The sequence below is a fragment of the Hypomesus nipponensis genome, chromosome 5, assembly GCF_054491055.1.
Source record: "Hypomesus nipponensis isolate SF chromosome 5, ASM5449105v1, whole genome shotgun sequence".
In the NCBI taxonomy this organism is placed as follows: domain Eukaryota; kingdom Metazoa; phylum Chordata; class Actinopteri; order Osmeriformes; family Osmeridae; genus Hypomesus; species Hypomesus nipponensis.
In genome coordinates this window covers 9,872,391-9,896,691 of record NC_140365.1, presented here as the reverse complement: position 1 = coordinate 9,896,691, position 24,301 = coordinate 9,872,391, and the positions used below count along the sequence as shown (strand labels likewise).

The 24,301-nt window shown below is 50.4% G+C and overlaps 3 protein-coding genes across 5 annotated transcripts; 1 reads left to right on the top strand and 2 right to left on the bottom strand.

Moving 5' to 3' along the window:
* Positions 1-248: 248 nt before the first annotated feature.
* Positions 249-4,783, bottom strand: stoml3b (stomatin (EPB72)-like 3b). Its single transcript, XM_084698826.1, has 7 exons — positions 4,666-4,783; positions 3,323-3,426; positions 3,160-3,232; positions 2,903-2,985; positions 2,271-2,474; positions 1,373-1,507; positions 249-983 (listed from the first exon to the last, which is right to left on the bottom strand). Exons 1-7 carry the CDS (start codon positions 4,727-4,729, stop codon positions 795-797), a joined length of 852 nt encoding a protein of 283 aa, XP_084554952.1. The 5' UTR covers positions 4,730-4,783; the 3' UTR covers positions 249-794.
* A 2,392-nt stretch (positions 4,784-7,175) lies between these two features.
* Positions 7,176-16,743, bottom strand: proser1 (proline and serine rich 1). Of its 2 annotated transcripts, XM_084698093.1 has the most exons (12): positions 15,615-16,743; positions 15,453-15,518; positions 15,201-15,269; positions 14,882-14,976; positions 14,632-14,725; positions 14,419-14,529; positions 13,916-14,008; positions 13,530-13,608; positions 13,179-13,271; positions 10,326-11,724; positions 8,665-8,809; positions 7,176-8,223 (listed from the first exon to the last, which is right to left on the bottom strand). In XM_084698093.1, the coding sequence occupies exons 1-12, from the start codon at positions 15,657-15,659 to the stop codon at positions 8,095-8,097; spliced, it is 2,418 nt and encodes an 805-aa protein (XP_084554219.1). In that variant the 5' UTR covers positions 15,660-16,743; the 3' UTR covers positions 7,176-8,094. The 2 variants fall into 2 exon arrangements, with proteins under 2 accessions (XP_084554219.1, XP_084554220.1); XM_084698094.1 differs by lacking the exon at positions 13,179-13,271.
* On the top strand, positions 16,390-22,542 carry vps36 (vacuolar protein sorting 36 homolog). 2 transcript variants are annotated; one of them, XM_084698097.1, is made up of 14 exons: positions 16,390-16,612; positions 16,776-16,844; positions 16,936-17,006; positions 17,170-17,284; positions 17,531-17,620; positions 18,100-18,186; positions 18,782-18,814; positions 18,970-19,047; positions 19,703-19,837; positions 20,047-20,112; positions 20,536-20,600; positions 21,028-21,112; positions 21,253-21,329; positions 21,714-22,542. In XM_084698097.1, the coding sequence occupies exons 1-14, from the start codon at positions 16,517-16,519 to the stop codon at positions 21,793-21,795; spliced, it is 1,149 nt and encodes a 382-aa protein (XP_084554223.1). In that variant the 5' UTR covers positions 16,390-16,516; the 3' UTR covers positions 21,796-22,542. The 2 variants fall into 2 exon arrangements, with proteins under 2 accessions (XP_084554223.1, XP_084554222.1); XM_084698096.1 differs by having other exon boundaries at positions 18,097-18,186.
* The last annotated feature ends 1,759 nt before the right edge of the window (positions 22,543-24,301 follow it).

The following is a 24,301-nucleotide window of genomic DNA, read 5'->3' as shown; positions in this document are numbered from 1 at the left end:
GGCCATAATAAATGTTTACCTGCTATCTGAAATGGCCTGAAATGTATTTGAAATGACTCCTGTACAAAGCACATATGTGTGATGCCTCTGCTTATTCATATGGTATGTCCACCTGTCTCATGCCAAACTAAAGATTGGGTTTCAGTGAGAAGTTGTTACGGTTTGAAAGTATGTTATTAAAGTTTCTGTAGAGACTTTTCATTGAGCTTTCAGGTTTGTACAAGATCATGAAGAAAACGTAATGTCACTTGATTTCCAAACGGTGGTTTATTATATTGGAGTATCAAAACAAGTCAATTAGAAAAATAACTGTTATGTATTTAATTAAATAGAAACTATTGAACCTTTCAAACTTGACCATTATGAAGCGCATGTATATGTTCTGTACATTCATTCTTACATTTCAGGGTTACCCATCCCTGAGTTTATTTCTTATTATTTGAGGTCACATTTTGTAATTTCATAGTCATTTCAACCTTACTCATGCGGGATGGCAATCAAACGGTAAACAGCAAATGCATTGCATGAGGTGTTGAGAAATAGCACTTGATTACACAATGAGCATTTCATAGAGAACTTGTACAAAACACTATTTAGTCACAGAATAAAACCACAAACATTGGAGTCACAGGTTCTACGTATTTATGTTGGTTGAGGAAACGGTGCTATGCCCACGGCTCTCCGAGGTCATCAAAAGAGGTCCGTACATGCACAAGGAAGAAGTAAAAGGGTTTGGGATTCCTGACGAGCGCCAAGACTAATCTGAAGAGCCGGCGGGGCGCAGGTTGATGACCTCACTTCTTCATGAAGTGGCTGATAATGTCCATGGGCACGGGGAAGATGATGGTGGAGTTCTTCTCGGCGGCGATGGTGCTGAGGGTCTGCAGGTAGCGCAGCTGGAGGGCGGAGGGGGACTCGGAGATCACCAGGGAGGCCTCCTTCAGGGCGCGAGACGCGTTCATCTCTCCCTCCGCGGCGATCACCTGCAGGTAGACACACACACACACAGGAGGCAGGTGAGGGATGGAGCCCCATGCCCAACAGGTTCACAACACTGTTTGCTCTCCATGTGTGTCTTAGATGTTTCCCTCTTCCAATATGCCTGGCTCAAACGAATGGGTCTCAAACATACAAGGCAGTGGACCACAAGGACCAGGATTGGGAAAAAAAAAGGCAGTTCGACACTACAGGAGACATGAGTAGACATTTTGTGCGCAAGTGCGTGCGTGTGCATTTGTACCGCACGCTCGCAGGCATTTTTAATGTATTTTCATATCTGCGTATGCGTGCGGGATCAAACGCTTCCGTGTCTGCCAATCGAAGCAAATGAGCGCGCTTGTTTTGGCGCTTGCTGCCCTGTCTGCGCGGGTACCTTGGCCCTGGCCTCGCGGGACGCCTCCGCCTCGGCCGCCATGGCTCTCTGCAGCTGGTGAGGCAGCTTCACGTCCTTGATCTCCACGCGCTCCACCTTGATCCCCCACACGTCTGTGGCCACATCCAGCGTGGACTGCGGAGGGAGGGGAGGGGTTAGCGCGTTAGCCGCACAGCCGACACACCTGACACACACACTTCCTGCACTGTTCGTTCTCTGCGATGCAGGAAGGGAACAGGAAGTCAAAGAGGACGTCTCTCTGACAATCCCGCTTCCTGCCACTGGTTTGTGCTGATAATGCAGTCGACAGCATGTTATTTGTACGTCGCTTTAGTAAAAATGATATTAAAATGTTAATAATACATCATGTGTGTTAAATAGATCCTGTTTATTCTAATCCCTCGTCAAGAGTTTTGGTCAAGCACAGAGATGGCAAGACTACCAACTAACAGTCGCCATTATCCTGTACAATTAACAGCATGCTCAACATACACTCTCGAGGGCTTTGTTGCTTCGAGAATAGGTTGTTTTCCATGAGGTACCAATTGTCTGGTTGGCCTACGAGGACTCTCTGGAGAGGTCAACTCCTTCCCCAGGGAAGCAAGCAGGGTTGTCCCTCTTCTCATCCCTCGCAGTTTTTTCCTCATTTACACCTCACCACCTTCACCCCCTTCTTTCATCATCCCTCTACACCTTTTCATTTCACTACCTCTTTCTTTTTTGCTTGGTCACCTTCCTCCGTCCAAAGGTTCTCTCACATACTGTATTACTTTCCTTTAAATCGTGACAATCATGTCCACTAGGAGGCGGCCTTCAGCCAATGTCATCCACGATTAAAGCCTCCAAAGTGAAAGTCCATTGATTGTTTCGGCCACGTCGATGTCCCACTGCTTTATACCTGCATGCTGTGAGAGATGCCCTCTCGGTCCGACAGAACCTCGGCTAGGTTCTTGGTTCCCAGGACGTTCCTGAGGGTGGTCTGGGCCAGCAGGCGGGTGGAGTAGTCGGCGTTGGTCACGTTGGCCACTGAGGAGATGGGGTCGTTGACCCGGAAGTACACCACGCCATCCACAGACACGGTCACGGAATCCTTGGTGAGGATCTACGACAGAGCGGGAGAGAAAGAGAGGGCGAAGGGGGGGGGGGGGGGGGGGGGCGGTCAGAGGCAAAGAGAGCATGAGAGAGGGAGAGAAAGAGAGTGTGGGTGTGAGAAAGAGATGGAAACAACAGAGTTGTTGCTGTGAATGACGTCATTTTCTAGTATTTCTACTATATTCAGGGGCAGGGAGGAGGAGAGAGAGATATTATCAAACGACATAAAGCATTTGACTCGCGTTTGACCTCCAACTTTTCTTTGCGTGTGTGCGTCTGTGCGCGAATGCTATCAGATAACATTCTTTCACCGGCTCACCTCGGATACAACGAGAAAGGAAATGTTTTGAGATATTGCCGATTTTGTCGGAGAGACACTTTGAGTCGATCCGGTAGGGAGGAAGCTGTGCAGGGTTAAAGTGTGGCTGCTGGTTTTACCTCCTGAGGTGGGATGTCGAATGAAATGGTCCTCAAGTCCACTTTGATGAACGAGTCAGTACAGGGAAGCACGAAGAAGATACCTGGAGATGAGAGGAAGTGTGAAGGTCTTACTTCCTCCTGTTCTGTGTGTGTGTGTGTGTTTGTGTGTGACTGTGTGTGTGCATGCATGCATGCATGCACGTGTAAAGTTCACAACAGAAATCAACTACATAACAGTACTCAGACGTCATTGAGGGGCGTTTGATTTGTCTTACCGGGTCCCTTTGCCTTTTTGTCTGTAATGCGGCCCAGTCTGAAGATGACGGCGCGCTCATACTCTTGAACAATCTGTGACCCAGAGGAAAGTTGTTGAAAATCGTGATAACTCACAGGGGAGTGGCACCTGGTTAGGGTGAGTGACTGAGAACCACACCTCACCTTGACACACATGAAGATGGAGACGGGGAACGTGAGGAGGACAAACAGGCCAGAAAGGATGACCAGAAGCCAGCCGCAACATCCTTGAGAACCAGTCCTATCAGCTGAGAGAGAGAGAGAGGTTGGAGAGGGAGAGAGTCAATGAATGAGATGTCAAAACGGCAGTGATAAAGAGTGTGGGGGAATAAAACAAGAGAACAACGACGTCATATAATCAAATTGAATAAATCAAATGATATTGGAAGCGTGACAGCATGGATCAGTGGCAGACCTCCATTCTGCTAATGATGACATTGGTACATGTCCACAGTATTGACTCCTTGATTGATGGATGGGCGCATTACCCTGAAACCTGACCCGGAGATATTGTCTAAGAAACATGCTGTTTGCTACACACACACACACACACAAATAGGCATACACCTGTACTGAATGGAAAGCCACACACACCTTTGAACAGCTGAACACACATACATGCACACACACACATATGAGGTCCCGAGGGCAATAAAGTGAATCACCACGGAGCGTAGAAGGTTGTTTACTCATGTACAATGGGAGACAGGGCATGTCACATGATCCCCCTACTGCTCCATGTTAAAGGCACCTGTTCAGTCCCTCCACTGTGATCGCGGTGTTTTTCCAGGTGCTCAGGTATCTCGCTATTCTGTCATTTCGATGTAAATGATGTGTACATAGAGCCAACTCGAGCACATGGGTATCATGTACATGTTTGCTTGCACATGCAATGGGACGGATGCCTTTGGACATTTCTGCTTCTGCATGCCCCTGACGGTTGTCATGACAACAACAAAAATTGACATCAGTCGACCAAATACCAGCCACTGTAACCTGATGCTGCCCCCTACACAACGATGATTATAGATTACAAAACATGCCTGCGCGCAGACACACACACACACACACACAGTCACAAGCTCACACACAAGATCACATGTTCGGAGCTGAGTCATTGTAGTTCCCGTCTCCATGACAAGGACGCCAGTTGAGAACAGGTGGCCTCCATAATTGAATCAAGCCAGCCCTGTGGTTCCCTGCATCATTTCAACGTTTAATCTTTCAAACATATTGTTTCTCTCTCTCTCTCCATCCACACAGCTGGGAGGAGATAGACAGAGGCACGACCCTGACAGCAGTCATGGACCGAACAGACAACTGAGAGAGACAAAGACAGAGAGTGACTGAGGAAGGGAGAGTAAGGCAGAAATAAAATGAAGTGAACTGAGATAGAAAGACAGAGAGAGAGAGAGAGAGAGAGAGAGAGAGAGAGAAAGGATGAGAAACAAAAGGAGGGAAAAACATTTTTGGTTGTAAAAACGTACCTATCAGATCATCCGTGCTAATAACATGTCTCTTCTGGCTCTCCATTTCGCTCTCCATTTCCATGTGTTGTGTCGGCACTTCCTCCTACGAGTGTACCTGTGTGTGTTGGGGGGAGTGTATGAGGTCTGTGGAGCCAAGTTTTTTTAAATACAGTTACAGCCATAGGCTTGGCCAAAGGGGGTGTGGCTTTGTAGTAGATCATTATCAGACTTTTATTGTGAAGCAAGAGTGGTCACGGGATAGTAAAGAGTCATAATTAGGTAACCTGGGACATGCTGTTGGATAAGGCTGAGATATTGTATTTTATTTATTTTTTTCGGTAGGAAACTCGTGACAACACGACCCTATCCAATGTTTAGCTTTCCAGACTTGAGACAGAGAGCAAGGCACACTGGACTGGTGTGCAAACATACTGTATGTTTGTGCTTAGTTTTGTCATGTTTCATGGAACTTTCCTTTGACATGTAAACATTTTCCTCAGAAAGTGGAAGTAACCCTAGAGTGAGACAAAGCTTCTTTTTGACAGCACGACTTGCGGTGTGATCTCGTCAGTTGGAAGCGCATGTCACGTGTTTGTCACACAAGATGAAAGGGCAACCTTTACTTTTCTTACGTGCCAAGGATTCCATGACAGTTATCGGTGGTAAAACCACTGTGATGTCATCAGAGGGAGCAGATAAAATAGTCATGTGCTAAATGTAAACACGCTAACATGAATACTCACTACTGCTCAGACACACCCTGAATATTAACAGGGTGATAAGGAGAGGAAAATATTCTACTTTGGAAAGAAAGGGGGAGCAAGGAGGGAGAGGTCAAGTCTGTGCGTGTGTTCTAAGATAAACTGGCACACACTAACAATCAAATCGGAAACTCTACGAAAAAACAGTATATTTTTATTACAGATCAAGGATAAACCAACAGTAAGAGGATACCCGTGTCAGCGACTGGTCTCATTTTTGTTTGTGATAGTCAACCCATTTGTTTTCAGTCATGTACATTGGAGTGTCGCTGAAATACACTGACTGAACATGCTGCACGTCCATTTTCAAGTTGCCGTTCTGGCCACAATTCATCTTCAAGAAACCTGTTTCCATTTTGCATCGTTGACAAAACTACTAACAACGTCAAATGTGCACACACACACGCACGCACGGTTGTTGGAACACAGGTTCTCTCTCACACTGTTTGCACACTGTTACAAACACGCACGTTCTACGTCCATTGCAGAAACGACAGTTCATGGCTCAGAATGTGCTACAAATAAACATTTAGAAAACAAAGCAAATACACGCACAAAAGTTACATTTTACAAGTTTCTTCCAGTAGCCCCCCCCCCCATGACATTCTTTGGAATGTCATTTCACATAGAGGCCCATTATCAGAACCATCAGAGCTGTGTTCACACATCACAGATCATGAGACAACCCTTCTGCAATTATGTTAACACCGATGAAAACTGCTAAAACGAATATTTAGATCAGCAGCAATCGTGGGTGCCATGACAGGCTCAAAATGACCAGAAAGACTGGGTCTTCTGAAACCCATTCTTGGTCAGAGGAAATGGGTGGGATCCAGGTCGGAGGTGTCACAGAGAACGACATCGTTGAGACGCGGACCAAGATGACAAGATGCTGGAGGAGTGCTTGACGCCCTCTGTCGAGCATGGTGGAGACACACAGAGAGCCCGTGGGGGATTTGGTGGGGGCATAGTGGAGGGTGGGTACAGTGAAGGGAGGGCACAGTGGAGGGTGGGTACAGTGGAGGGAGGGCACAGTGGAGGGTGGGTACAGTGGAGGGTGGGTACAGTGGAGGGTGGGTACAGTGGAGGGTGGGTACAGTGGGGGATGGGTACAGTGGAGGGTGGGTACAGTGAAGGGTGGGCACAGTGGAGGGTGTGTACAGTGGAGGGTGGATACAGTGAAGGGTGGGCACAGTGGAGGGTGGGTACAGTGGAGGGTGGATACAGTGGGGGATGGGTACAGTGGAGGGTGGGTACAGTGGAGGGTGGGTACAGTGGAGGGAGGGTACAGTGGAGGGTGGATACAGTGGAGGGAGGGTACAGTGGAGGGTGGATACAGTGGGGGATGGGTACAGTGGAGGGTGGGTACAGTGAAGGGTGGGCACAGTGGAGGGTGGGTACAGTGGAGGGTGGATACAGTGAAGGGTGGGTACAGTGGAGGGTGGATACAGTGGGGGATGGGTACAGTGGGGGATGGGTACAGTGGAGGGTGGGTACAGTGGAGGGTGGGTACAGTGGGGGGTGGGTACAGTGGAGGGTGGGTACAGTGGAGGGTGGGTACAGTGGAGGGTGGATACAGTGGGGGATGGGTACAGTGGAGGGTGGGTACAGTGAAGGGTGGGCACAGTGGAGGGTGGGTACAGTGGAGGGTGGATACAGTGAAGGGTGGGCACAGTGGAGGGTGGGTACAGTGGAGGGTGGATACAGTGGGGGATGGGTACAGTGGAGGGTGGGTACAGTGGAGGGAGGGTACAGTGGAGGGTGGGCACAGTGGAGGGTGGGTACAGTGGAGGGTGGGTACAGTGGGGGGTGGGTACAGTGAAGGGTGGGTACAGTGGAGGGTGGGCACAGTGGAGGGTGGGTACAGTGGAGGGTGGGTACAGTGGAGGGAGGGTACAGTGGAGGGTGGGCACAGTGGAGGGTGGGTACAGTGGGGGGTGGGTACAGTGGAGGGAGGGTACAGTGGAGGGTGGGTACAGTGAAGGGTGGGTACAGTGGGGGGTGGGTACAGTGAAGGGTGGATACAATGGAGGGTGGATACAATGGAGGGTGGGTACAGTGGGGGGTGGATACAGTGAAGGGTGGGTACAGTCGGGCTACAACTGCTGAAAATGGAGGACTCCTTGACAAAAGCAAACTTTGAAGGACACAATTATTACTATCATGACTCTAACCTTGTCAATGACTACATATCCTGTTCATTTAGCTATATTTCCTTTTTGAACTCATTTCATGTATGTATTCAGGGAAAACAAGGAATTTCTGAGTGAACTTGTGAACGGTAGTGTTCAGCACGGCATACAGAATGGATTCTTCACATGAGCTTCCTCTACGGGAACTCATTTCATGCCCGACGTCTTATTAAAAACAAGTCAAATCGACTCTTGGTCCACGCCCACATTGCTTGGTGTGGTCAGCGGGAAGCAAGCGATGACCGCGCGGCTCATCTGTCCTCTCAACCAGTCCGCCTGGCTTCAAGAAGTCAGACCTTTCACGTCCGAGGGGCTATTCCCCCGCTCTGAGTGTCTACGATCTGACTGTGTATCGGGGTGTGATGGAGCGTGTGTGCGCATGATGATGTCGAGTCAAGTCGGCGTGAGTCTGTATGTGTCTGTATGAGTCTTAGTACAGTGTGTGTGAGTGTCTAGGTTTAGGTTTCCTCCTGTGTGTGTGTGTGTGTGTGTGTTCACTGCCAGCCCAGCTGGTGGTGGAGGCCTGGCTGCAGGGGGTTGAAGGGGTTTCCGGGTCCGGGAGGGTAGTTGGAGAAACCGTTGGGTTGAGGAGCGTAGCTGTCCAGGGCAGAGGCAGGGTGACCCTGGAACACAGGAGCAACTGGAGTTCAGCTTCTCTCTGACGGTGACAGTGTGAGTGTGTGCGTGTGTGACAATGACAGTGTGAGCGACAATGAGTGTGTGTGTAGGACCTGGGCAGTGTTCAATGTGTGTGTGTGTGTGTGTGTGTGTGACAATGACAGTGTGAGCGACAATGAGTGTGTGTGTAGAACCTGGGCAGTGTTCAGTGTGTGTGTGTGTGTGTGTGTGTGACAATGACAGGGTGAGCGCCAATGAGTGTGTGTGTTGGACCTGGGCAGTGTTCAGTGTGTGTGTGTGTGTGTGTGTGTGTGTGTGTGTGTGTGTGTGTGTGTGTGTGTGTGTGTGTAAATGCGTGCTTACGTTTTTTTGTTTTTATTATAGTGGGAAGGGGTGGGTGCTCTTGTGTTCTGCTGTGTGTGTGTGTGTGTGTCGTGTGTGTATACCTGCAGCAGGGCTGACTGCATGGCAGAGTTGTGGAGGCCGGACAGGGTGGCGGGAGAGGCAGAGGGGGAGAAGGCGGGCATCCCTGCGAAGGACAGCAGCCCTGGGAAGCCCCCTCCTCCTGGAGGCTGCAGCCCGCTGGTCAACCTGACACACACACACACACACTTGTTCAGCACGCCCCATCCTCCGACTGGTTTTCCTCATACCTCACTGTGAAACACCTTCGCGGTCGTTCGGTAACCGTCCAAAGTCCGACAGACACACACACACGCACACGCCGAGTGTCAACTTCTGTGTCTTCTATGGAGCGTGCGTTGTGCGTCTCCAAGGTCTTACTCAAGTGTAAACAGACTGTGGAGCCTTTCTACGTGGTGTACTTTACCCTGAGATAACACCGCCATTCAGGGCTCTGGATTTCCACTCTCTTTGTTTGGCTAATAAAGGCCGCTTGACTGCATGCACCTGCTGTGTAGCTGTAAAGGGCACCGCTGTTTGTCATATTTGAGTCGATGCCTGCATATTCTGTTTGATAAAACACTTAATAAAGCTATTGATTTATTATCTATGACTTGACTGCTCTTCTGACTTTGGGGTATACCATTTAGATAGCCCTACATAACCCAGGGAGGGAGACCAACAGTGTCTTACTATAAAAGGCAGGAATTCCTGCGTGTCTCAATCTCGAAAACGGGGGCCAGTGCGGCAATTCAGCCAGGAGTGTAAAATAAACATATTAACCCTTGTGCTATCTTCGGGTCACATGACCAAAAGGTTCATAACGAACCGTCGTTGTGTTTACTCAATTTTACCCAATGCAAAAGCAAATACAAATAATGTTCTTTTAACCTTCGCAATGTGGGGGGTCTGAGACAGCCCAACGGTTAAAAGAAAATGTTTCACTTTGTTTTTGTATGCGGTAAAGTTGTTGCAAACGACGGTGGGTCCCAATGACTTTGGGTCAGAATGACCCGAAGATAACGCAAGGGTCAAGCAGACAAATAAACAAACTAACGCATTGACCGCCACGTGTGGCCGCTCCCATCCGTCCACGCAGGCAGGAAACACTCAAGAGACCCGACCCATGTCCCAAAACACTCAAGTATCTCACTCAACCGGGCACTGCACCGGTTATATTCATCCCGGTGAGAACCAGAAGTTTCAATTCAGCCCGGACATGGACCCAGAAGTATTTGTGGGGAAAGCCCAGGCTCTCTGTGTGAAAGAGGTGGAACACCTCGAGCTAATCCGGCAGGGAGAGCACACACTGTCGATCTCCCCTTCGAGGTGTGCAGACATGTTTAAACGCTAGCTGGACTTTGGCTCTGGGAGAGGGACACGAGGATGCTATAAAAGTAGAGTGCGGGGCCACAGTGAGTCATGTCGCAAGACATGCATCTTGCTTGGCCACACAGATAAAATGTGACTGATTTTCCACAGGCGGAGAAAGATAACCGTCAAAAGGATTGAGGACGTTTCCATGACTTGTCGAGCGATGCCACGGCTGTTGTGCAAGAGGCTGGAAAAGGTCTACGGCTCGGTTTTGCCATTAGACCGCCTGGTTTCGAAAGAGGATGGCCATAAAAGAAAAGATGAATGACACCTCCACACACACACACACACAGAAAGACACACGCAGAGACAGAAACACACACACACTTACCCTGGCTGGAAGTTGGAGCTGAAGGCGGAGGCGAATCCCGGCAGCACGGGGGAGGAAGAGGGGACACCCGCCGCAGCCGCTGCCGCCGCAGCCGCCGCCTGCAGCGGCGCCACCGTCGCCACGGACGACGCAGAAGCTCCCTGGAGCCCCATGAAGGAGGACAGCACGGGGCTCCCCGCCCCAGGCCCACCAGAGCCCCCGAAACCGGGGAAGGCCGGGCCCGAGCCGGGAGGCAGGCCGGGGAACATGGAGGGCGAGGTGGTGAGGCCCAACCCGAAAGGAGAGCCTCCTCCTGGGGCCATGCCGGGGCCGAGGCCTGGGTAGACGGAGGTCTGGGGGTGGCTGCCCAGGCTGGTGGTGGGAGCCATGGAGGAGGGGACGGTGGCAGACGGGAGCGAGGAGAAGGGGGAGAGGCCGGGGTAGTGGGAGGGGGCCGGGCTGGAGGAGAGGACCTGGAGGCCGGCCATGGCGGCGGGGCTGGGGAGGGAGGCCTGGGGGGATCCGGAGGGGTGGGCGAGGCCCAGGGAGCGGGCCAGGGCGGCCTGCGCTGAGCCGGGCATCACCAGGGAGCTGAGGGAGGGAGTGCCGGAGCGGGACGTCCCCATGAAGGCGGAAGGGACCGGGCTGTTGCTGCCACTGCCGCCTCCGTGCCTGGTGAGGGTGGCGCGGTGCTGCTCGCTGTAGAAAGCCCCCGCCTGACCCAATGCAGCCTGGGCTTGGGCCTGGGCCTGGGCTTGGGCCTGGGCTTGGGCCTGGGCCTGGGCTTGGGCCTGGGCTTGGGCCTGGGCCTGGGCCTGGGTGGACAGGGTTGGGGAGGGTTTCGAGTTTGGTCCGGGGGTAGAGGAGGAGGGCATGACGGGAGTGGAGCGTCCAGAGGGGGTGTAGCTGCGGATCACTGACCCAGGAGGGTTCCCCTGCTGGGAGGGCATGCCAGGGAAGGGTGGCCCTGCCTGGGGGTCGGAGGGCTGGGGGAAGCCCTTGTACTGTGGCGGCCCCAGGGGGTCCGGCGGGTTCCTGGAGGTCGGGGTGCCCGACCGGGAGGCCCCTCCGTGGAAGGGGGAGAAACCCCCGGGGTGGGGTCCGGGGGTCCCGCAGGGGGTGTTGGACGGGGTGTGGGCTTTGATGACGGACGAGGCGGCGGGCCCGGGGCTCGGGGGGACGTGGGGGGAGGCGGCCGCCGCGGGGGGCACGGGCCCCCCTTTGATGACGGAGGGGCTCCCGTGGGTCTGCGAGGGCACCATGCCGGGGAAGACCGGGGTGATGGGCGCGGCCAGGGGCGGGTGGCCGGCCGAGGGCTGGGCCGGCACCGGGGTGGAGGGGGCGGCGCCGCGGGGGGAGGGGAGGGGCGTGCTGTTGACTCCGGGGGTGGCGTTCTGGTGGGGGGGCGGCTTGGCGTAGGCTGGAGACGGGGACGACAGAGAGACAGGGGTCAGTGGCAGACCACGGGTGGACGGGAGGGGAACTCAAACACCCGGAGGGGGCTGTGCTGATCGTCAGGGGGAGGAGCTGCATCGCTGCCCTCAGACACGCCCCCCCCCGGGGGCCCCCACACACCCAGGGAGCACGAGCCCATTCACACCAGAGACGGAACAGAACAGTAAAAATAACAGAGTGCAGGCAGAGATCGACAGAGATACAGAAGTAGACAGAGAGACAGAAAGAGAGAGAAAGGGAGAGAAAGAGATATACAGAGATAGACAGAGAGAGGGAGAGAGAGAAAAGAGAGAGAGAAGAGAGAGAGAGAGGGGCAGAGAGAAAGAGAGAGAGAGAGAGGGGCAGAGAGAGAGAGAGAGAGAGAGAGAGAGAGAGAGGGGGAGAGAAAGAGATATACAGAGAGAGGGGGAGAGAGAGAGAGAGAGGGGAGAGAGAGAGAGGGAGAGAGAGAGAGAGAGAGAGAGAGAGAGAGAGAGAGAGAGAGAGAGAGTTGGGGTTATGGTGGCAGCAAGCAGCCAGCCGCAGGATTAATAACCAGTTAACTCATTTCTGATGCAGTGAACTAGCGTGTTGAGAAAGCCTCTACAAGCACAAGCCATGTCAGAAGCCTGCACATAAAGACGGAATTGAGGCAAATCAGTGGAAATCAATCGAATTATGATTGGTGCCAGATTCTAACTCAGGAGTTAGTGACAGTGATTCCCCTCCAGGTGTACAGCTCAAGACAGGCAGACTGAGGTTGTGAAACAAGGTTGAGACCACGGCCACCAACACCTCTCTCTTCCAGGTGCACAAGAAGAATGCAGCTCTAGAATACTAATTCTACTTCCTGTCCTAGCTCTAGTACTATTTCTACTTCCACATCTAGTTCTACAACTAATTCCAGTTTCAAACATAGTTCCAGTACTAATTATAGTTCTGCATGTATCTCTAGTACTAATTCTAGTTCTGTATCAAGTCCTAGTGCTAATTTGAGTCCCAAATATAGTTCTAGTATTATTTATAGTTATGCATCAAGTCCTAGTGCTAACTTCTGAGTCCCAGACATAGTTCTAATTCTAGCTCTAGTGCTGATTCTAGTTCCACATCTAGCCCAGTGGCGTGTTCAGGGAGTGGCCTAGGGTGGCACGGGCCACCCTTGAAATCTGATTGGCCACCCCAATATATTAAAATATGATTGGCTGTATGCCCAGTCAGAGGCGGGCCACCCCTGGTGCCACCCCTATCAAAAATGTCTGGACACGCCCCTGATCTAGCCAAGTCCTAATGCTCATTCGAGTTCCCGCATTCCCTCAAAAGCACAGGTAAGCAGCATGCCAGGTGGTTAGGCAACAAGCTTAGAAATGTGTCCACGCACTCCCGCGCACACACACACACACTCACACACACACACACACACAGGTCTCCAGCGTGTTGTACCTGCTGCTCTGGGGGTGGCGCTGTAGGGCGGAGGGGGAACGTTGGCCGTTATCACCCCTCCCACAGACACCAGGCCAGCATTGTTGTACGCACCTGGGTGGCAGTGGCAAACGTTAACGGTGCCCACCACACACACACACACACGCGCGCGCGCACACACACACACACTTGTCTAACACGCCCATTCCTGAGTGTCCCTCTCATACTATTGCCGTGACTTGAAAGTCTATTCCCATGTGCACTTCAAATCCACACAGTTAAGAACGGTCATTGGCGCTTGAGGTCTGTGGTGAGGCCGCAGTGTCGAGGTGTGTTCGAGTGTCGCGGTTCAGGGCGGCGGGGGGGTCTTACTTGGTGCGATGGTGGCGTGGGGTCGGCAGGGTGGGATGGGGTAGGGCACGGGCCGGTGGGGGTTGTAGGATGACGGCGACTGGGGGAGGGGGCAAAATAGAGGTGACCATTAAAAACATCAGGATCAAGTTCCAAGGTAAACCTGGGCCATTAAAGAACATTGAAAAACTTCTCATTTACCAGTCATAATATTTTGACTAAGCGACTACCTGACGCTCTGGTAAGTATACTAGTCAACGAGTACAGTTACAAACTAATCCACTTGTCAATAATGTCACAAGGCAGACAACGTTTCTACGCAGGTTTTCGAGAATGGAGCTTGAAGCAGCTGCCCGTATCAGCTGAGCGCCTCCTAGTGTGAGGTCGCGAAAGGACAGGCTCTTTACCGGTTTAAACGGTCCGGTGATGCGGGCGGCGATCCCCTTTCCCTCCATGTTTGCAGCGCCCTCCTCTCCTTCCTTCTTCACAGGGGGAGTTCCCTTGAAGCGCAGACAGACCAGAGGCAAGCGTGATTAGTGACTTCTGATACGAATGGTGGCGCGAGGGCAGCTCTCTTCAAAGAATTAAAGCAGAGCCGGGGGGGGGATTGGGGTGTGTGTGTGTGGAGAGGGGAAGGGGTCTGCGGGGGGGGGGGGGGGGGGGGTGTTGGTTGGGGTGTGTGTGTGGGGTAATTGTGGGGTGGGGGGGAAGGGGTGTGTGGGGTGGGCTGTGGGTGAGGAGAGGGGTGTGTGGGGCTGGGGTGTGTTTGTGGTGTGAGGTGGGGGTGTGTGTGTGGGGCTGGGGGGTGTGTGTGGTGTTTGGAGTGGGGGGTGAGGTAGGGTGTGTGTGTGTGTGATATGGGGTCGAGGTAGGGTGTGTGTGTGGTGTGGGGGGGTTTACTGATACTCACTGGGAATGTTCCGGTCACTTGGCTGGGCTTTCCTTTAGGGTAGGGGTTTCCTGGGACCATTCCACAGGATGAGATCATCGCCACAGGAGCCTTGCAGCCCACTTTGCACACCTGCCCAAACAGCCACACTCAGATCCTCTGACATCCTGGACATTGTAATATTGACAGGTGGTTTTCATGTGTGTGTGTGTGTGTGTGTGCGTGAGATCCCACCTGCTCCAGGATGCGGCGGGCTCGTTTCTTCTCAGACAGGTGGATGCGGAACAGGTCCTCCACAGGACGGTAATTCTGTGCATCAGCGATGTTTCTGTGAACCGGGTCAACACTTGGCAGTCAACAGTCTGGACCGACATAATGTCGCCTGCCGTGTCCCTTTCTCACTCGAGCAATCGGGTTGTCATGCTCAAAAGCAATGAAGGTCACAGGGTGGGATTTGACACAGTTGTAGCCTAGATGTACTCACAGAGCTATCAACTCCAGAACCACCAGTCTGTCCTTGGAGAAGGTGAAACAGTTCAAGATGTTTGCAACTTTTGTTGTGGGGATGGCAACCATTTTCTGTAAAGATATGACAGACGTTGGGGAAAGCAGGCAGTCAGAACCACCTAATTACTGATTGAATAACGTTTCATTCATTTGTTTATATAACGCCTTCATCCAAAGCCACGCACAGCATTGGGGCATTTGAACCTGTGAGCTCTGCGGTCACTGAACTAATACCCTTCCCTACTAAGCTATACCCCGTGGGGATGTTTAAGAGTTTAAGAATAGTTTATTCTCACATGTTGCAAAGCTTTTACTGCCTTGATCTGCGGCTCTGCCCACGAGAAGTATTTCAGTATGTCCATCACCTGCGGGGGACAGTGAGTACCACATTTCACACCTTCACTTTCGCTGCTCATTCATATGCAAATACACATTCAAGAATCCACATCTGCTGGAGAAAAAAAAGTCACACTGCCGCTTTGATTGCGATTCATATGCAAACGTCATTAGGGAGTTGAGATAACGGACCATAAACAACGTTTAGCTACCTGTTCGCTGGAGAAATAGCCGTGCACCTGCTCTATCGCCTTTACCCGCTGGTCCGTCAGGACACACTGAAAAAACATTTCAACAGTAGTTTGAAGCGTTCATGCAGCCGTTTATCAACACAAGGATAGGCTATCATTTAGTACCTTGATCTGTTCACTCACCTTTCTGATTTCGTCCAAGACGATGTCAAATGATTTCTTGTCCATGTTTGAGGTCTGAAGGAAGCCTCGCTGGAATATTAATAGCTAGCGAGCGAGCTAGCTAACTCGTAAAATTGCAGTTTACAGTAAGATTTACTGTAAAGTGGACTTCAGATCATCATTGGTGGGTTCACCGAAGTAGCTTGCAATGATAATGCCTCGCAATGAAAATAGCTGTGGCTAATATAAAGAAACTGATAGCATAAGATCTGCAACTTGATAGCTAGTATAGCTAAATTGGCTAACAGCTAGTCTAGCTAGTCTGACAACAAGCTAGCCAGCTAGAGCTAACTGTGTCACAATAACGAACAAAACTGACTAGAATTAATGTATAGTTATATAAAATGATCTTAACTCACTGTCTCCCAATTCATATTGCAGTAAAGTCATAAAAATACCACCACAAACTAGCTAGGTCCACATATTAAAGTGCACAAACTAGCTACTTCTTTTTCAAGCTAGTTTCGTGTAGACTAGCTAACACACACAATTGACAGCTCCCAGCGGCACAGCAGGCTGGAAAACTTCCTTTGTTAGGACCCATCCAACCATGGGCGAAGCATGGTTAAAAGTGGAACTTTTGCTTGATGAAAAAAATTATTGTAGTGCTATCCATGAGAGTATTTTCAGAGTTTATTGACATTTTTTGGTACATGTACACTATTTCTTTAATAAAAGTGAAATAAGTGACCATATTTGTTCAGGCAGTAGGATAGCCCATACAGGCTCCTGTTTGAACACTCGTCAGGAAGTAAACAGACATGAAGACTGTCGTTCCTACTGTACTAGTAGCAACTTATTTGTCTTTTATGGGCTGGTTCTAGCAAAATATATTGGTTGTAGTCAATCATTGGACCAATACAATGGATAGATTCACGTGGTCAAATGGCCTCCTGGAAATGAACGAAACGTTGGTAATCCAACAACGAGGTGTCAAACTCTATGACGGAGACGATAAGGTAGGTAGGCCAGACGTTTAAAGCTCTGCTAGCTTATGTCAGGCAGTGCTACTGTTTTGGAAGTGGCAACAACAATAGCTACTCGCGAAATTATGTCTGCTTGGCATTTAAGAAGCATTTCACCTCAAAGCCTATTATTTCATACTAAAAAAAAAAATCCCAGGCCAAGATGGATGTCGGAGTGGCTATTCTCACCACTCATCAATTAATCTGGAGAGACTCCAAAAATCATGTAGGTGACAATATTTCGATAATGTGATCTATTTGTTAACGCTGCGCACAGCGGTTGTATTTCAACGTTCTGGGTGTTTTTTTCTGCATAGGAGTGTTGCATATCCATACCCTTGTCCCAGATCATCTTCTTTGAGGAACAAGCTGCCGGAATAGGAAAAAGGTGATTGCCATGCGGCTGTCTAACCTCACAGAAATGTGACGGCGGTGTCAAACAACGACATCTGGGTGCACTGCTCCTGCTAATACACCTGCCATGCATGTTACTACAGTGGAGTCACGTTGATTTCACCGAATGTGCTAAGTGTCCGTCTTGAAATCCCCAGTGCAAAGATAGTCATCCACCTGCACGCAGCCTCACCCAAGAAGGAGCCAGGACCCTACCAGAAGAGCAAGTTCTCCTTCATCAAGCTTTCCTTCAAAGAACACGGACAGATCGAGGTGATACGTGGTCACAGTGTGAGAGGGATATCTCTGTGTCGCCATATGGCTCAGCCTCCTATCACGTTCAGTATGTGTGTTTCAGATCATCGCGTGCATTCCATGTGCATTTCCTGTTTTCAATGATCTGCTGTACTTACTATGCGCTTGTTGGACTTCTCTTGTGGATCATAGCATCTCCTGTACGCTTACATGTGAATGGGGGCGGAACTCATTTCCTATCTCCCCGTGTGGCTCTTTCTGTAGTTCAACAGGAGACTGACTGAGGAGATGACCCGGAAGAGATGGGAGAGCACACCTGTGTCACAGCCCATCCCCACAGCAACGGGATCTCAGGTCAGAGGTCACAGAGCAGACTCAGCCAATGAGACTCTGGTTTTCCTCTGTAACGGCTTAGAACTACCAGGCTACTTTTTTTTGCGTGCTGTGATATTGTGACAAAGCAATATTTTGCTTAAATAGGTTTGACAAACCATGTCATGGTTGAATGTTAGTATTGTTCTGTGACTGCGAATGTTTTTCTGTGACAGCCTGTAATGCAACTTTCATCCACATGATGGCGCTTTTGGCACTAGAAACCGCCTCCTATACATTAATTCAATCACAGAAATAGCTGGGTTTTGAGGGATGAACTAGGCACAATAGACACGAGTACATTTGGTGATGCAGTTTGGAACATTGACTTAATTGAGTCAATCCTTTTTTCAGTCATGTGTTTCAGACCCGTACTTTTGTATCCTGGGTTTTGTGCATTTGTGCCAGCCATGTTCTGACTGTGTCTCTCCCTCCCCCTTCTTCTTCTGTGGTGGCAGCAGGCAGGAAGGACCCGCGCGGTGGGAATTGTCGGCATCGAGAGGAAGATAGAAGAGAAGAGGAAAGAGACAGACAAAAACATCTCTGAGGTGACACACACACACACACAGATATAGACTGAAAGAGTGTGTTGGGGGGGAAGGGACGTGGGCGTCGATATATCGCCAGCTTGCGTGTTGTGAAGCTCTTCTATCAGCACCTTGGGGTGGGTTGTGGGGGTGGGGGCTGCTCTGCCAGTAGACAGCATGACGCTGTACCGCCCCCCCCCCCCCCCCTTGGTCCTGGCTTCCTGGTTTTTAGCGTGCGCTCCAGCCCCCCCCGAGGGCGCCCCGCGTGGGGTGCCTGCGTGCCGCCGCAAACGTACTAGAAGGATCAAAGTCCTGTCGAGCCTTTCAAAGAATTCAATTCATATTTCCTGGCAGCCATGCAGGCGAGTGAGCGCCGGCCGTGCTGGCTGGCTCGGTGGGCTCAGCCCGAGGCTGAAGCCCCTGAAATATGTGTGGTTTCACCGCTGCCTGGAGCACAGGGAGGGCTGGCCTTTTAAATGATATCTGTGGTTAGGGTTTGTTTTTTGTCTGTTATCCAGCATGTACTTATACTTAGTTTCTCTATCTCTCTCTCTCTCTCTCTCTCTCTCTCTCTCTCTCTCTCTCTCTCTCCCTCGCTCCGTCCCTCTTTTCTCAGGCCTTTGAGGACCTCAGTAAGCTCATGGTGAAGGTACTGAAAGACTCATCAATGATATTTCCCCGCTAAACGCATGTGCTAGTACTGTATGAACAGCAGCTCCAATTTCAGACCCTGCAGTTCACCCCAGTGCCATCATGGCTGTGACTCGGCGTGTTTCAGTGTGTGTGTGTGTTCTTTCCCTGTAGGCAAAAGAGATGGTGGAGCTGTCTCGATCCATTGCCAACAAAATCAAAGAGAAGCAAGGAGACATTACCGAGGATGAGGTTTGTATAGGCATAGAACACAGACATACCATACACGCATGGGATTGGAAACTCAGCCTTTCCAGACATGCAAATTTCTGAGTATGGGTAACAGAGTTGCCTCATCAGGTTGGCCCTCGGGGGCTTTAGATAGGCTGTTGGTCTGAAAGCACCCATGTGATCTTCCAGTTCTTACCATAATACTCCTGCACTTAATAGGCTTTCTGGGATTGAGGAGGACTTTAGACTACAGTACCCACCCCCTTACTGTACGCCTTCAAGGTCCCTTGAGAAACATATTTTCTCCTCGCAAACGTCCATCTTTATTTTCAGTTATGTTTACTGTACTTTGCATTGTTGTCCAACGAAGGTGTCTAGAGTTTGTGTGCAAGGGGTTAAAAGCTGCTGGCTCAGTGCGTGCGTGCGTGTGCGTGCGTGTGCGTTCTTGTCTTCTTGACCCCCTGTGGTGTTTGTAAGCTGTGTGCTTTCCAAACATGATAGATCTAATCCACGCTGGACTAGGCAAACTGTATTCTTAAGGAAACACACGTGTCGCATGCACGCTCATTCTTTCACCTGAGAACGTGACAGGGATCCCGAACGGTGTCGGCTAGCCGAGCTAACATGCTAACTCGTCATCTCACGGAGAATGCTGCGCTGTCCTCTTCCCTCACAGACGATCCGCTTCAAGTCGTACCTACTGAGCATGGGTATTGCCGACCCTGTTACCAGGGAAACCCATGGCTCGGGCACGCACTACCACATGCAGTTGGCCAAACAGCTGGGAGACATCCTGCAGACCCCCCTGGAGGTGTGTGTGTGTGTGGCACACGTCATGATCGTTTGATCTCATTTAGGCTGTCTTGTGTCTCTCACACTTGACCAACCTCTCTCTTTCGATCACTCTCTCACTTTTGTCTGTCTCTCTGTCCCTCGCTCCCTTTCTTTCTGTCTCGCTCTCACCCTCTCTCCCTCTCTTTCTGCCTCTCCGTCTCTCGCTCCCCCTTCACCCTTCATCAGGAGCGGGGAGGCATGATGGCTATGACGGAGGTGTACTGTCTCGTCAACAGAGCGCGTGGCATGGAGGTGAGGACTCAGGCACGCGCAGGCTAGCAGGCTAGCAGGATGCACATGAAGCAGACCTGTCAAATGAGCAAGCGCCGGTTAATTGTATCTGAGGCCCTCGTCTGAAGGGGAGAGAGCGAAGTTAAAGCGAGAGGGACTGGTCCATCTGCTGTCGTACGCCGAGTCGTCTTCTCTAAAGGCTGTCTGTGTCGTGTCTGCGTGTTCCTTTGTAGTCTTTAACGAATGTCCTTTTATTGTCTTTCTCCAACCTCTCCTCCCCACATCTCTCTCTCTCTCACCACCCTCCTACTCCCTCTCCACTCCCTGTCTCTCGCTCTCCACTGCCCGTCTCTCTCTCTCCACCGCCCAACTCTTTCTCCACCCTTCATCTTTCTCTCTCTCTCTCTCTCTCTCTCTCTCTCTCTTTCTCTTTCTGTGTCCTAGTTGTTATCCCCAGAAGATTTGGTGAACGCATGTAAGATGTTTGAGTCACTCAAGCTTCCACTGAGGTAGGTTTCTCAGTGTGTGTGTGTGTCTGTGCGCGCATGGGCGTGTGAGCCAGGAGGGAATCGGCCAGGCTCTTCCTGTCTGACTTCCTGTTGTTGGAGGTTGTGTCCGCCCTATGTGGCCGTGTCACTTCCTGTCACTTCCCAGAGTTTCAAAAGAAAACACTGCCTGTTTCCACCGCCTACCAAGTCCAAGTGCCTCTAAAACTGACCACTGCCTAGCCCTCTGTGTGCGTGTGTGTGTGTGTGTGTGTGTTTGTGTGTGTTTGTGTCTTTCTATGTTGACTCAAAAGTTCAACTCTGAGGCCATCCCACTGTATAAGCATATTAATATAACTACCTTTTCTTCTCTTATTTCCCATTCTCCCTCCCCCTCTCTCTCTCTCCCTCCCTCCCCCTCTCTCTCTCTCTTTCCCTCCGACCGTGACAGGCTGCGTGTGTTCGACAGCGGGGTGATGGTGGTGCAGCTCCAGTCCCACAGTGAAGAGGAGATGATCGCGTCAGCGCTCGACAGTGTAGGTTCTAATCCCCCCGGGACCTGCACTTGGCCCTCTAGCCGACTGCACGTCCCACTGCGTTCATGTTACTGTGTGGACATGCTGCCTTTCTTTCTCTCACTCTCTCTCTGTCTCCCTCCCTGTTTGCTGTCTCGCAGGTGTCTGACAAGGGCTCGCTGACGGCGGAGGAGTTTGCCAAGCTTCTGGGTCTCTCTGTTCTGCTGTCCAAAGAGAGGTAGCTACGACTGTTTGGGTTTGAAAAGGAAAGGTTGCTCTGCCAGATTACTGTTGTGGCAACCATTAGCATTTTAAAGTTGTGTTGACTTAATGGTTAGAGCCTGTGAACCAGACGCAGTGCAACAATAACAAATTCAGTCGTACATGATTCTTCTGATCAGACCGTGCAACAATAGCAACCTTGTATCTCAAGTGCAACATGTTTTTTTTTTTTTTTTGCGCGGCCTGTTTGCAACACAACAGGATCTCGGCACGGTGCAACAGGCAATACAACGTTTGTCCTTGCTTTCTTCCTCTCTTTCTGTCTCCTTCCTTTTCATTGTCCTCCTCCTTGTTTGTTTCTCTCTCTCTCTCTCTGTCTCTCTCTCTCACACGGCCCCAGGTTGTTGCTGGCAGAGAAAATGGGACACCTGTGCCGGGACGACTCCGTGGAGGGCCTGAGGTTTTACCCAAACCTGTTCTGACCCGGTCGCGCGCTCCCCCAGATGTGACACTCGACGCTCCGAGCAACGTGACGTGGAATTCGCATCCACGTTTCAGCGACGTCAAAGACTGACGTGATATCAATGTTCTTCCCTTTTCTCTTGGAAAGCAAAGGGTGTTCTGTGACTGGCCAATGAGGGGTTGGTTGGTGCATATCCCACGATGTCTCTGGACAACCAGAACATAATTATCAGGAAGAATACAGAGCTAATGCAGGTCTAAGGGACTAGAAATCGTTGGATGTCCTGTAACGGTACTGTGTTTGTATAGCATGATAGCAGCACAAGGAAAGCGATAACCTGGCTATGCTGCCTTAAAAAAAAAAAAGGAATATGCAAGGGTGTTCCCCAAAGATTCTTTCACTCAGCAATGAATTATTCAATTCGGGCAATTGTTTCATTTATTTTTATGAACGCATAGCTTATGCGCCATGAGGTTTCTGTCATCATTAATACTGTACGTCTTTTTTTTTTCTTTCGTAAGAAGAATGAACAAAATGGAGGATGGGGACCGTATCATGACTCAAGGAGTAGAGCTTGATGTACTGTATAAGATCGCAGTTGGTTCTTGCGGGCCGGGGTCAGGTAGAGAAAATGGTCTCTGTCTCAATGGAAATGTCATTGAGGGTCTGTTCCCTCCAGTTCATGTCTATGTTACAGACTGCTATGGGCCTGAGCCTGTTTGAAACGGTGTCTTTGATAACACCCCCCCACCCTCCCTCCCTCCCTCCCTCCCCAGGCAGATTAAATTTAGTTTTGGACAAACACGAGACATCTGATTTTGTGTTTATTTGTTCTTGGCATGACCATCCGAGGAGAGCATATATGCGTGCATTCGAACCGTTCCCCTCACAATGTTCTCTAGGCGGTCTGTTGTGTTCCCTTTGTATTAAACACAGTCTGGGACTGCGAGTCAAATCATCACTGGCACAGTATCAATTGTTTCTTACTGCTCCCTTAACCCCTTCTATTTTGTTTACTGTAAGGAAAAGGAGTCTAGCCATGACATTATGAATACACTACACCCAAAAGTGAACGATCTTAGCCCAAATAAATGGCTCTTTCATCTTTTTAAATTGGTTTATTGCAGTGCTCTTCAATCCTGTTCCTAGGGATCTACTGTCCTGGGTTTTGTCGATGTTTCCCAGCTCCAGCGCACCTGATAACCTAAAACATGCAGGACAGTGGGGCCCTGAGGACCAGATCTGACCGAAAACCACAGGTTTAATGCATGTGGCATCGATACCATTTTAAAACATTTTGACCGCCTTTCCTCTTAAAAGGCTTCTGAAGGACACCCAGAACGACCTCAAAATAACAGGCCCTACTACACCATAAAGAAAGAGTGAAGGCAACCTGGTCCCGCGTTCTTACTCCCAAGAGTACAAGCCTAGCAAGGACAGCAGCCATTTTAACTCGGGGTCGTTTAATCTTAAAAAGTAATTCCCTCAATGGATCTGAGATTAGTTGAAACGTTGTTAGTAGAAACGTAGATTAGCCCCCTCTGGCACGCTCTTTGTTCTCATTGTCTGCGGCTGAGCGCTAAACTGGGTTTTAGCCCATTACTCCGGAGCGGCTTCCTGTTAGCCGCTCGCTTCCTCTGGTCGAAGCACGAGGGACCGCAGAGCTCCTGCTTCGATTAGATTATCCAGCCATGTGGCCCGTTCATTGATAGATAATGGTTTCAATTGGTAGAGAAAAGCAGCCAGCAATGACCTGAGAAAGGCTTGTGCGTATTAGTGAGTAAGGCCGATATTGTCTGATTCCGAACTCGACTCCATGGCTGTCTGCTATAAACTGGTTCAGTATGGGGAGACAAGCTATAACCTACATTTCAGACGGTTCTCGGAAGGAGATGGGCTAAGAGCTTGGCTAGGAGAGGCGCGCGCACACACAAGGACACACACAAGGACACCCACTGGCATGCTTCTGCTCTGAATGGCTTGCGGGTGCAGATGTCTAGGATCATGGTTAGATTCCTCCTCTCTTCCCCCTCCCAGTCCCATGACCTTGAAGCAGTTACATCACAGGTGGATTAGGACGACCAGACTGACCTGCCAGTCAGCCTCTGTCTTTGGGGTTTCTACTCTTGTTTGTGTCCTCCTCAACTTTCACTATGTTAGAAACAAAACGTTATCATTCGGTGAAGAAAACAGGCAGGCCTACATGAGTCCAAATGATAGTGTAAATGATATGGTCACATGGTTATATAAAGGAAAGACGTTACTACCTCCATCAAGACGTCTGGCCCTACGCTCATGGTTTAGGCAAATTCCTAATTGAATGCATTTCCTCTTGCCTGCCTGTTTGTCTACTTCGCTGCTTGTCTGCCTGCTTGCTTTCCTGCCTATACCTACCTGCCACCACCTGCGCTCTGTAACAGTTATCCCTGTGTGAAGGCTGTACAGGCCTGTTGGATTACCTGAGGCAGGTAAAACCTCCCTTGTGATTCATCTTCAAGGGATGTGACCTTCTCCTTGGGGCGCCT

What these genes read in the sequence shown, in the direction of transcription:
- stoml3b (XM_084698826.1), bottom strand. Translation starts at nt 4,729, where the DNA reads ATGGAAATGGAGAGCGAAATGGAGAGCCAGAAGAGACATGTTATTAGC. An exon ending in CAAAAAGGCAAAGGGACCCG is followed by an intron (nt 2,986 to 3,159) that starts GTAAGACAAATC and finishes TCTCATCTCCAG; the next exon opens with GTATCTTCTTCGTGCTTCCC. An exon ending in CCCGCGAGGCCAGGGCCAAG is followed by an intron (nt 984 to 1,372) that starts GTACCCGCGCAG and finishes GTCTACCTGCAG; the next exon opens with GTGATCGCCGCGGAGGGAGA.
- proser1 (XM_084698093.1), bottom strand. Translation starts at nt 15,659, where the DNA reads ATGGACAAGAAATCATTTGACATCGTCTTGGACGAAATCAGAAAG. An exon ending in CCCGCCGCATCCTGGAGCAG is followed by an intron (nt 14,530 to 14,631) that starts GTGGGATCTCAC and finishes CTGTTTGGGCAG; the next exon opens with GTGTGCAAAGTGGGCTGCAA. An exon ending in AAGTGACCGGAACATTCCCA is followed by an intron (nt 14,009 to 14,418) that starts GTGAGTATCAGT and finishes CTGCGCTTCAAG; the next exon opens with GGAACTCCCCCTGTGAAGAA.
- vps36 (XM_084698096.1), top strand. Translation starts at nt 16,517, where the DNA reads ATGGATAGATTCACGTGGTCAAATGGCCTCCTGGAAATGAACGAAACG. An exon ending in GAGACATTACCGAGGATGAG is followed by an intron (nt 19,048 to 19,702) that starts GTTTGTATAGGC and finishes CTTCCCTCACAG; the next exon opens with ACGATCCGCTTCAAGTCGTA. An exon ending in TCGCGTCAGCGCTCGACAGT is followed by an intron (nt 21,113 to 21,252) that starts GTAGGTTCTAAT and finishes GCTGTCTCGCAG; the next exon opens with GTGTCTGACAAGGGCTCGCT.